At 39.8% G+C, this 12733-nt stretch overlaps 2 protein-coding genes across 3 annotated transcripts in view; both read right to left on the bottom strand.

Moving 5' to 3' along the window:
• The window catches only part of DCK (deoxycytidine kinase), an 18973-nt gene extending 8322 nt beyond the window's left edge, over positions 1–10651 (bottom strand). The window contains exons 1-2 of one of the 2 annotated variants that reach the window (XM_026847473.1): positions 10645–10651; positions 819–937 (exon numbers count right to left, since the gene is read on the bottom strand). Coding sequence is in view for 1 of the 2 variants with exons in the window: in XM_026847472.1 (XP_026703273.1) it covers positions 819–937; positions 1971–2040 (189 nt within the window). In the remaining variant the exon portion in view is untranslated. Of the gene's footprint in view, positions 1–818; positions 938–1970; positions 2255–10644 lie in introns of those variants that run through there. The other variant, XM_026847472.1, reaches the window with a different exon arrangement.
• The window catches only part of MOB1B (MOB kinase activator 1B), a 21712-nt gene continuing 18205 nt past the window's right edge, over positions 9227–12733 (bottom strand). Inside the window, exons 5-6 of the mRNA XM_026847474.1 lie at positions 10311–10474; positions 9227–9745 (exon numbers count right to left, since the gene is read on the bottom strand). Coding sequence (XP_026703275.1) covers positions 9668–9745; positions 10311–10474 — 242 coding nt within the window. The 3' untranslated portion in view covers positions 9227–9667. The remainder of the gene's footprint in view (positions 9746–10310; positions 10475–12733) is intronic.

Raw genomic sequence — 12733 nt, 5'->3', positions numbered from 1 at the left:
GTCAACCCACCACACTAAATTAAAAAAACCCAATCTTTAACTTGAAGTTCAAATCTATTAAACTTGTTTGTTAGCCCAGATCTTAACAGAAAGGACTTTAGTCTGGTTTTGTATTTGTATTTACTTTGGTATCATGAAGAAAGAAGAAAAAAAAGAGCTAACTCTGAAAAAATATAGCTCAGGAAGTTACAAACAACACACCTCCATTCTAAGTTTACATGCTTAATTTAACTGAAACATGTTGTATTTTTTGACAGATCCGAAAAAGAAAAACCTTCTACAATTCATAACAAAGCCTGTCTACACAGCAGTGACTTTGGCCACTAGATAACTGCTGGATTGCCAACAGAACTATAGGTAGCTGACAGAAAAAACAACATGATAAACAACTAAGCAGTAGTTAATCATTTCCTAGACATTTTACAGGACACCTTCCACAACAACCCTCTGCTCTCACCTGGTTAATTCACAGTTGCTACAAGTAACTTCTGCCTAACTTTTTTCCATACCTTGCTTTTATACATAAAATAGAATAAACTTTTACTTTTAGAATTTACATCCTGATGTTGAATAACATCTGTTCTATAATACACCAAGCAAACTGAAAAACAGGAACTCAAATATTGTCAGAAGAATCAGCAATAACATTGCTATCATGTACATTTTCTAAAATACCTAGTCTATCAGATATACTGGCCTTTTGAAATTAGAGAAACATTTGATTCTTTTTTGTTCAGGGTTTTTTTTTGTTGATTGTTGGGTTTTGGTTGTGTTTTGTTGGTTTTTTTTAAGTTTCATCTTCATTTCTTTTACCATACCTCACAATCTTCTTCAGACTTTTGCTGAACATTGCACCATCTAGCTACAGGCTCAGGAACAACTTCCCATTCCTCATCAGCTTGTTTGAGAATATTCACAAATGTTGATTTCCCTGCAGCTGTAGAAAAAGCATTCAGGAAGAACGGCAGTCAAAACACACTGATAGTGTCATTACTTAACTACTATACAACTCTATTTTGAAGTCCCATAAATTAGTCTCCCACACACATGTACTTGTGACTTCATGACAAGCATAAATTAGAGATGTATCATGTACCACATATCAATTAATTGACTAATTTTGTACCACACAGCACCAATAGCCAATTCAACAAAAATCACAAGTCTCAGCCCAGATGAGACATCTAAGTTCTAGAAAGTTACATCTGCAATTAGAACACTAAATTTTTATTTTTTAAAGATACTTAGTGGTCCACTCTTAGGCATGAAGTTGCAGTCTTCCTAAGCTATTTTAGGAACAACAACAAAAAAGCAAGCAACTCTGAAAAATAGGAAGGAAGAGTGCTGGTTTCTCAAATGAAGATACGAAGTACTTCCTACAGTAATCATTAATCTGAAAATTGAAAAACGTTCAAGAAATTTTAAAAAGAATATCTAAACCTAAGAAAAGCCAGTCAGTTGGCTATCAACCACCAAAGTATGTATCAGTAAACAAACTGACACCCTGGCAACTCTCATCTTCGATTTTTTGCCTCTTGAAAAAAAAAAAAAAAAAAGTATCTCATTACGAACAGCCTACAACTTCTGCTCTTTATAACAGTTAAACAGGCTTCTCTTGTTAATTAGCAGAAGTATTAAACATTACAAGTTTGACCTGACAGTCTGCATTTACACAGGTGTTTTACATTACAATCAGGAAAGGTGTGGGAGAAATCCAGGACTTCAACGCATCTTTGAAAAGGTTAATAAATTAGAAAATGGAACATAAAGTTACACACACAGCCTCCCACATCTCGTCATTTTTATAACTTTAATTCCTACGGTGGAAGCATAAAGTTTTGGAAGTAATTAATTGGGTGCCTCTAACCCCCGCCGACGCCCCCAAGCTCCGCTAGAGGCCAGGCCGCCCCTCCTGCCGCCCTCAGCCTCCCCCCGGCCCAGCCCCGGTGAGGCGACCGGCAGCGACTCACCGATGTTGCCCTCGACCGCGATCTTTTTGATCCTGCCCTCCTGCCGCCCGCGCTTGGGCGGAGTGGCCATGGCGGCCAAGAGGCCGGAGGAGCGGGGAGGCCGCCGCTGCCCGCGCAATGGAGATAACGGCGATAACGGCCGCCGCGCCCAGCCCGCACCCGCCTTCGAATTTGGCGCGCGGCGGGCGTGACCGCGCGAGCCCTGACGTCACGGCTCCTGACGTCACGGTACGGGTGGCGGTGAGGGCTGAAAGGGAAGGCCCGGCCGCGGGAGGGCAGGCGGCAGGGCGGCCGGTCGAGCTCGGCGCTGCGGATTCAGGCAGAGCTGCGGCAGGAGAGCGCATCGATGGGCCGGCGCCACCCCTGCCACGAGTTGCTCGGGTCTCGGCCCGGCGCCTAGCCCCGGGCGAGGGGAGGGAGGCAGCGAGCTGGCCTTCCCTGCCTCCCGGGCAGCGCTCCCCCACGGCCACAGGCAGAGTTTCCTTGTACACGGAAACCCAGGGCTACGTGCCTGCCCTCAGAGCAGGCCAAAGGCCACATCGACGAGAACAAAAGGCCCTCACAAGCAACCCTTTCCCTCAAAAACCCTTCCAGAAATATCTTACAGGTGACATGCAGGTTGGTACCACTGATTTAGCAGTTTATTGCTGAAAACCCCAAAACCTCCTGCCAGTCACCAAACCCATATTTGACAACGTGTTTCGCAGAGTACCATCACAGTATACAAACGTTTTGGTTCTTGAGTGACCAAGTTCAAGTGGGAAAAAAAAATCCCCAGACCTACACAACGGGCACAGGCAGCAAGGCAGTCATAGCCAGCACAGGCTCTCATGCAAAACCACATACGATGGCTGCAAGCTGTGAATGCACTTTGAGACAAGCTCCCCTTTGCATGACCTCTCAACCATGAGATTTGTGGGGACTAAATTAACAGCAAGATTTTAAATAGCTTTTTCAACTTGATGGCACAAACAGCTTCCCTGCTGCACGTAAGAGGTGACTTACCACAGGACTGGGTGCTTTGGAGTTACAGGGGTGAGTGGAGAAGGCAGATGGATGCAGACGAGAGGGTAGGAAACCTGGAATTTTGTGGCTGTCAGAGTCACAGGAAGCTTTTATAAGGAAAAAAAGGAGGATAAAAAAAAAAAAGGCACCCTATACTGCTGAGCTCAGCCAAAAGCAGAGTCTGTATTTCATGTGAAGCTGGTAGCCTGAGAGCATGGAGTGCTACAGCTGCAGCAGGACACCCTCCTGGTGGGCAAAGCTTTCAAAGTTGCCCTGGGATTGGCACCAAGATGCAATTAATGCAATATTAAACTTATGAGAAATCTCCCACCAAGCTCCACCCATAGTAGGTAAATTCAGGTCATGAAACAAGGAAATTAAAAGGGTATCAGGTTGTTTTATTGCTATTGTGTCTGCCTGCAATACAAATATTCACAAATTCAGACAAGGCAATTACAAAAATCTAATTTGTATGTGTAATGTTTGTATGTGTACAATATACAAAAAAAAAATCTACAAGTAGAAGATAATTTAGAAACAAATTCAAGAAGGAAATAAAGACAATCATGGTCAAACATAGCTATTTATTTTCTCTTATAAACAGCCTTCAGTTTCTTATTGAAAAAAACCTAAATTTAAATATTTTGTCCCATCACATACAACAGACTGTATACATTATTTACAACTCTCAAACAATGTTGCAGATTATCAGACATTCAACTTTTTTTTTTAATTAAAAGCTGTTCTCATTTAAAACTATCAGTGACTACAAACTGAAGCGATATTGGCACAGTTAGCTTACAGTAAGGGTTCTCATCTTGCATTTTCTATTTTACACTGCATTTTCTCCCATATATTTTAGCATTCTAAAGGCGGAAGAAAGGTTAGTGTTGCTTTCATAATATATTTTTTTTCCTTCAAAAATAGCCTTTTATTGAAACCTCCTTCACTTTTATTGCATTCTTCTCTCTTCCATCGCACATCAAGGTATGTGCTTCTAGGTTCTAAGCAACACAACCACAGCACCCCAAAGTAGTAAAACAGCCATGAAAATAAGTGTACCCTCCGCGACATGTCTCTGAAAAATGTCAGAAGTTGCAAATGTACAAAAATAATGAGTATAGTTTAGTGGCTATAAAAATTAATTTCCCCTAAAAATACAATACTCTATGAACAATTTAGGTAATTGGTTCTTCAAACAAAAACATAATTTGTTATTTACCTAGACTGCAATCTTAACCTGGCAAGAAGAAATTGTAAGAAAAGCAGGAAAATAAAAAGGTTTTACATTTAAAATAATCAATGTTAGTCTCATCTCAAAAGAGAAGATATCCAGGAAAAGACAACAGGCATCCATAAAATTGCTAGTGGTTTTAGTAGTGCAGTTTGGAAAAAAGACAACTGATAGCAGAGGTGAGGGAAACAAGATTCGGTGTAACAGGAAATCTTTTAGTGAAAGAAAAGCAAGGAATCTGTGTTCGTGCTGCAGCTTTTTAAATAGTCCAACTAAAAGGGGGTGGTTTATATACAGTAATACAGCACTCCAGCAGGTAGGAAGTGGGGAGAGGGTAGAAAGGAAAAAAAACCCCACAACTATTCAAAAAGGATGTGTTTATAGTAAAACTGTGTCTGGTGATCCAAAGAGGGGAGCAGCGAGAAACGGAAAGGAACTATCTGAAAGGAAAGTAAAGTCCATAGCAGCAATAGGTATCCTTACCTGTTAAACGAGTGTCAGGGAGACTGGGAGAGTGTTCAGTTCCTAAATACTGAATAAGGACAGTGCTCCTCTATATCTTAAAGTAAAAGCAAAAGTTCAAAGCTCTACATTGCATAGTAAGCAGTAAAAGAAACTTGATACTTGCAGATGGGCCACCTGCCCCTTGAAACCTGTTTTCTCCATCTACCATTCAGCTACCTGCAACGGCAGAATGTGGCATTTTTCTTTTGCATGATTCGCCTGTATCCCTGACGTGAATTTGAACGACTTGAAAAATTACTTCTGCAAACATAATGTATCCACACCATCTAAACAGCATCAACACTGGCAACAGTGGCTGATCTTGATCAACATAAGAGTTTGCCCCATCCCGTCTCGAGGTAGATGACCTCCTGAAGTGACCACCCAATCACTGACATGGTCAAATACGCTGGTAGCTGAAGAACACCACAGACCTTAGAATTTAAAGACTCTTTTACACTGGAAGGCCTCAGGCAGCACTGGCAGCCCCGCCTGGTTCACACCCACCAGCACCTTCCACTCCCAATGACAAGGAAGTTGGAAGTTTTTGTCTCAAAGCACCTGTGAAGCTTAACAGAGTCCATCTCTAAGTAGGCCTAGAGCAGCACGGGGTTTGTTCAGGGTTCATTTCTCTGGGTTCTATTTGGGGGGCTGAGGGGGTGTCCTCCCCCTTCCCCCCAACAAACGCACTATTTTATAAACACATTCACTTGATCCAGATTCCGTTTGTACAACATGGCAACTTTGTTTAGCATATCCATGTGCCCTTACTTTAAGAGTGTAAACACACATCAATTTCTGGTCCCACATCTTTTTGAAGCAAAAAAACAATTAAAAGCTGCAAGTATAAACAGCATAGGGATAGTAAATCCCAAACACTGCATACATATCTTTAATGTTGTTATTTTCAAGTGTTGTATAATTAAACAATGTGTTCATACAGCTGTCAGGCAAATCATGATCTCCAAGCTTTTATTACATGCCTAGAAACTATTCTGTAAAGGTGTTTTCTACTGCCACATATTAAATACACAAAATACACTATCCTGCAAAACTAATTTTTTTTTTTTTTTAACATAATCATTCTAATTCTGATTGGCTGAACTGCAGCAGATGCCTCTGGATATCCAGAACTGGCTATTTAAATATAAAAACAACACCAACACCACTATTCCAGAGCAGAAGTATGCCAAGAATGAAAACTACTGCACTGGTATCACTCCAAGCAAATCCTCATTTCTAAATATTTTTCTTTTGTGTTTCTTGCTGGTACATGATACCAAACTGATGAGACAGCTTTAAATCTAATGGAGGATGTCTCCTATTTAGCAACTTGGAGCAGGCTCCTGCAATTCTCACTCTTACGGCTTGCTGTGATGTGCTAACACAAGCTCCAGCACTGGTTAAAAGGCTCCTCTCCAGTAAGCAATGAACATGCACATGCAGCCTCTTGAGCAACACTGACTCAACTCAGCAAAGCAGTTTTCATTGAAAAGTTTACAGGATTTTTAATATCAAACTGTATCTGCACCACTCTTCACGCCTCTGTAGCTGGAAATTTTCAGTCATTAAATACTCTTTAGATAGAAGCACACATAAAAGGTTCTATGTGTTAAGGTCATGTTCTTAAATGCAGCTTCCCGAGTGACTGGAGTCCAGTCAAAATCGTGCCATTCAAATCTGGGAGTTAAACTGCTTTTGCATAGTCAGGTGGACACTGACTGCTCCCGTAACTCTGAAAAGATGACTGTCTTCTGTGTGATTCATCCTGAACTAAGAGATCCCTCCAACCCTGCACCCAAAGCTAGCACTGCCATCCTACTGATCCCACACCAGGCTTACGTGGTCAAATCCACATCAGATGTCAGGTATGCTACTCAGTTAAAAACAGTCCTGTACCTGCAATGACATCGGGAATGATGCACACAGTCCATAGAAATACTGCATTCCCATCTACCTTGTCAAACATACCATACAGCACAAAAACAATAGTGCATACCAAAGCAATACTTTTTCTCCAACTGTTCAACAGGATTACTTTCTCAGTCCAACACATGGAATGTTCTGCCCCAGGGAGCTCCTTCTTTCTTATCAGCCCAGTATTCAACTCCAGATGGCAGCATTTAGGTGCTGCAGCACTGACTGACACTTCCACTGGCCAACAGAATTGCATGGGGAAATCCAATGTTTGCCAGATCAGATATGTCCTAGGAATAGAAGGACTGACAAAAGCATTGGGGTGAATGCGGCAGTCACAGGCAACTTGCCAATGGAAAGTGAATTGTGCTCATGCTTCTTGTTTTGTTTTGCCTCTCATCTTCTTAAGCCTTGTACATGTTTTCCCAACTCCCAACGCCCCTGAAGAGGTAACAGACATAGAATAACTCCCCTATTTTCCTCCCACACGTGTGTACGCACACAGGAGAGTCAAGATCCTTACTGACTGAGAAGGGACCTCTTACTCCACCTTTTTAAAAAGAGGAGTTTGTTAAAACATTTGACAGAAAGCTCTCTTCATTGTCAGTTTGACTCAGTGTGGACTGTGGTAACTCCAATCTCAACACTACGTTAAGAGGACCACAACAGAGAAGTCCTTTCCTTTGACATCCGCACATTAACAAAACTTGGTCTTTCTCTACGACATAAAAAAAGCCAAAACATAAGGATCACTGAAAATTTCACTTGTTCTTTGAGCAGATTATAATGGACAATGACACTCATCTGCAAAGGAGCCAAAGACATTCTACACTCTCTTGAAGCTTTGAATGACACCAAGGACTGTGTTCATTACAAATGCTAAACTGCAGGTGTTTCACAAGCAGCCTCTCTATCTGAGTGTAGCCAAACCTAAATTCTGTATGAACACCACTGTATAACCATTCTTCACAACACTCCATGTTTCCATTTCTAAATAAGCAGCAGTGAAACAAGTAGGCCAATGCCAGTTTCTAGCTCAGTACTAGATTTTCTCAATTGTTCTCAAGTCTGTTGGGGGGTCAGGGGGAGGAGCAAGAATTAAAAAAAAAAAAAAAAAAAAGGAGACACAGAAGAGGTAATAAAACATTAAATTGCTTCTCCAGGAAGCAGTTTAAGCAGACTACAAAATTTAACTCCATTGAAGATAACACAGTTCTTAAAATAACTTCCAGATGTTTCTGAAATACATAATTTTATCTTGGAAGTAGTGATTCTAGTCTCCCAAAAGACGTGTTTATTACTCTGCTTAGATGTTTATTAGCTGGTTATACTACTGGCCACTTACATATTTTGCAGGCTGCTGCATGGCATTTTCCACTTTACTCAGCATTTTCAGTCAAACAAAGACATGCAAAAATTAAGCTCAACTTTTTTGTCACATGCTAACCTTGGCTTCACCTGTAAATTTTAACGGCTCAAGAGTCAGTCTAGCATACACCAGTCAGTTAACATCATATTATTCAGGTCTAAAAATGGTGGTTTTGCAGAGTCACAATCTAGCGAAGCCTGGTAACATTAGCCACCTCGTATACCATATCTGGCAACTAGTGAATATCATGGAATAGCACACTGCAGAACCCAGTACAGATTACTCTGAATCAAAAACACAATGGCTTTGACAAGATCCATAACTTAATAAGCAAGCTTGTCATACAGGCTTCAACAATGGGAAACCTGACTGATACAGCTGCAGCAGAAATTTCTAAGTCGCTGTCTGTGGATCACTCCAGAGCTTAACTTCTCACAGGTGATTCTCAGTTCTGGTTTGAGAGAACACAAGGCTAGAGAGGCAAAGACACTAGCCCAGGCCACAGTTTGATTAGGTTTTCTCAGAAACAGAAGATACACTTACCAAATTACAAACCACTAAAAATTCACCATTATGTTCCTATCACTTTTCCCAACTGCTGTAGTTCCTTGGAGATGGGCTGCAATTTTGAATGGGAGAGAACACCATCATGCTAATGTAAATCCAAAGTGGTCCATGAAATCATATTCACACTTTCCTCCCAGAGAAAACACTGGCCACGGGAGCTCCACAGAGACAGGCTCATAACTACAAGCAGGATTTCACTAGTTATTTTTCAAGTCAGATTTTTCTTAGTATTACCCCACTGCATTTTTTTATATTGGATATTTTCCCTAACTGTATCTGTGCAAACTAACCCTTCATTTGGCAAATGCTAGGAAACTTAACAGAAGTGACTGACCCAAGTTGGTGCTTCCCTGTTAAAAAAATAAAACTATGAAGAGCCAAAACCAATGTCAACAGACATGAAACTACTTGCTAAGCACACGTTCTTTATAATTTTGACACCACCTTCATCGTTTCGCTTTAGCGACTAGAACTTCATCATCACTTTTCTTTATAAGAAATATCTAGGTTTGAAAAATTCTATATTAATCTCTATAAAAATAAGACAATTATTTGTATTAAAAGCTGGAGATCATTGATTTCAGTAAGTTATGGCTTTTTTTTAGTGTAAGCATATATATATTTTTCTAAAACAAGTATCAGTAAGTGTCCTGGGTGTTAGTTCATATTTTGTTTCCAGCAATGTTCAGTATTGTATGTGCTTTGCACCTCAGAAGTGAGTCTGCCAAGGCACTTAAAGAATGTAAGCAAGTCTTTTAGGGACTTCATGAGAATGGGCTACCACTGACACAATAGAAGAACCCATCCACCACCAGAGTCAATCCCCCAACCAAGCATGTTTCCTTTATAAACACTCAGCACCTGCTAAAATTCCACAATGAGTAACAACAATCAAAAAAAAAACCCCAAAGCTATTTACCACTTGTCACTAACAGATAAAAGATTTCCCCTAATAAAAGCACAAAGTAGATCTTGGCTGTCATTAGTAACAGCACAGGTTTTTGTTTTGTTTTTTTTAAAAAAAAACCCGAATGAACAAAAAAAACCAAATACCACACATTTGCTTAAAGAAACAAGTGACTTCAAGAAATCCTCTTCTTTTTATCTGTCCTTAGAGGTGAGTTTTTCAATCAGTTCTTGAAGTGGTGCAAGTTCTCTTCTATCAATAAGGTTGAATTCCTGTAAAAAGGATGAAGAGAACGACATACATACAGTTTTACATGTGCAGTTCAGGTGAGACGTCTTATTCAGATGCAAGTTATTTGGTAGTAGGCTCTTGTGAGACCAGGCTTGGCTACTATAGCATTTTCTGCTTATCTGATGTTAGCTGAATAGCAGTGTTTCTTTTTTCTCCACACTTAAAGGAAGGAAATGCAAGATGATACTCTTTTTTTAAAGGGGGAGGGAGGGAATGAAGCTTTGAAGCAAGCACACTCTTTTCAGTCCAGCTTCAGATACCGTCCTCCTGTCCTCCTATTTCTTTTGTTATGAAGTACTGTACTGAATTATTTGGTAGTGAACAATTCTGGTATTCAATTTTGTAGCAAACCACTGAAAACTTTCCCATTCCTTGAATGCTTAGCAGTAAATATATATAAAAATGGAGTAAGACACTATATTAGGGTCCTGAAGGTGTTGACTCTCCTACAAACAGACCAAATGTTAAGAAATTGAAGGGGCATTACTTCGACACATGACTTTTTCCAGAATATAACTGTAACCATAATGCTCCTGCCTCACTTACCTGAACAAAAAATATAAAGTGCTTGAAAGAAGTGTTAAGGTGTGCCTCTTCCTGTAGCTGGATGACTGGATCAAAGTGCTGGTGATATATGTGAGCATAAACTCTGAAGAGACGCTTTAAAATTGTCTTTGCCACTGACATGAAGTTCTTTGGAAATGGTACACCTAGAAATAAGGAAAGAGATTACTTATTTTTAAATGCCCATGCCATGTTCATGTAGTTTGAAAGCCACAACCCTATCTATGCCCAATCCTATCTCTTGCACAAGAAGGGCTGTTCCATTTCACTCAACAATTCCATCTGTAAATCACATAATGTACTTAGGCTGAAGCACAACAAGCAGCTCACTGAAAGACCGGAGGGGAAGTGGCTCATGAACATTTTCCATGACAAATCTGACTACATTCTATGCTGAACCCTTTTAGCTTCACCTTCCAGCTACTAAGTCTTGTTATGCCTCAGTACAGTTCCCTGAAGAACCTCCTCTGACCAAGAATCTTCCTCCCTTCTGCTAGAATTCAGTTACCCAAGCACAGGTATCTAATTCACTTATAGATGCCCTCTCAGTACCTGCCTGCCCTCCGACTGCCAGTGGGAGAAAAGGGAAAGTCACCTGCAGGCTTGGAGTCTCACCAGTGGCTCTGTGGACATGTCCAATATACCACAAGGTACTCCAAGGGACACCAAATACCTTTGTGTAGGTAACTGTAGGTAACTTTTGGTATCGGCCATTGAGTTTTACACTTCTCTTGGCTAAAGTGAATTCAGAATTCAGAATTCAAAAAGACTCCTGCTTCCATGCTGCTCACCATCATCCCTTAGCCAGAGGCTACTGCTTTCTTCACTGACTGCTGCATACTCTGAAACATGCTCCCTTCAATCATTTCAGTGAAAATGACCCAGGACACGTAAAATCAGTTTCAAAAGCAGATCTTTGTCAGTGCACAAGTTTTATTTAAATTCATTAGGAAACAGCAACCAGCTACTGGGAGTAGTAATCTCTTCAGTTGACACATCCGCAGGCTAAAAAAAGATATGTATCAGTCATCTAAAAAGATTAAACCTGTCTAGCTTCTCATCATGTAGCAGTTTTACCTGTCAGCTTCATTCATTTGCAGTCTTCCCAACTGCTGAAGTACTGTCTGAAGGCCAGAGGCCCAAGCTGGTTGCTGTAGGCCAATCATGGTCTCACTAATGCTTTAAAAACCTAGCAATAAAATTTGCATACTCCTACTTAAGCTTGCCCTGATTACATGTACATTATATTTCCTTCACTGGCTGCTGCATGGCATTGGAAGTTCATATTTAGTTGCTTATCTATGGCAGCCTTTAAGTCTCTTTCTGAATTAATACCTTTCAAAAATACATCCCAATAAAAAAAAAAGTCTTCAGCAAAGTATATGCTGCAGTTAAAGAAAGATCAAGTCCTGATGAACACAATTTTAACAGTAACTGTAACTCTTTAATATCATTCCCACTAGTAGTGGACTTCTACCCCAGCTCTGAACTCTACTCTGAAACACTAAAACAAATGCCATAGTTGTCAAATAAACCATGTTCACATCTACTGAGCAGGGGAGATTTAACTTTTTGTAATTTCTTTCTAAACTAACCACCCTTCTCATCTGCTTAACTGTAAGTAAAAACAAATGCCACTTGATTCTGACAGGTGGCCCTGTTTCTCTGAAGAGGCTTATTGAAAATGTGTCAAATGCTTCAGAAACTATTCACATAATAAAAGCAATTAAACCAATCTCCCTTCCTTATTTCACCATGGATCATAAGCCTATGAGTAGTGGTGTACTGGAAAACTGCCAGTTAGGAGCTTTAGAACAAGTAGTCCCTCATGCCTCTAGAAGCAGGGTTTTCTTCTTGTTATCATTTCCAAACTGATGGCTGTTCATTATTTCTTCCTGCTTTTCTAAAAGAAACCTCTTAAAAATATACAATTTTCATCTTCACTTGGAAAGAAAAAAAAAAAAATCATTAACTTTAAGATCAAAGATTCAATTCAGCTTCTTTGGAGGTAAGACCTAGGAGAAGCTCCTCACGAGTACCAGCCATGTTTCTTGCATCAGTAAGCCGCCAGTTTGTACCAATTACTAGTTATGAAGGTTTTGAGACCTTCTGTCTTAATTCTAAGGAAACAGTCCACTATTCAAAATTTTAAAAACTTCAGATTTGATCAACACAGTCAGTTATTAAATAGAAACAGTACTTCCAGCATTCAGAATTGTGATAGATATTTATCAGGAGTATTAACACATGTATCAGACTTCATGTACTATTGCATAAATTTTATCTTAAGAGACAGAAGTGCCATATATTTTTTTTATATATATATATATATATGTAAATATATATATATATATTTTTATATATATATATATATATATATATATATATATATATATATATATAAT

This window comes from Athene cunicularia (genome assembly GCF_003259725.1).
Source record: "Athene cunicularia isolate RWA chromosome 4 unlocalized genomic scaffold, athCun1 chr4_part2, whole genome shotgun sequence".
NCBI lineage: Eukaryota > Metazoa > Chordata > Aves > Strigiformes > Strigidae > Athene > Athene cunicularia.
Note: the sequence above shows the minus strand (reverse complement) of the source record. Positions and strands in the feature narration are given on the sequence as shown.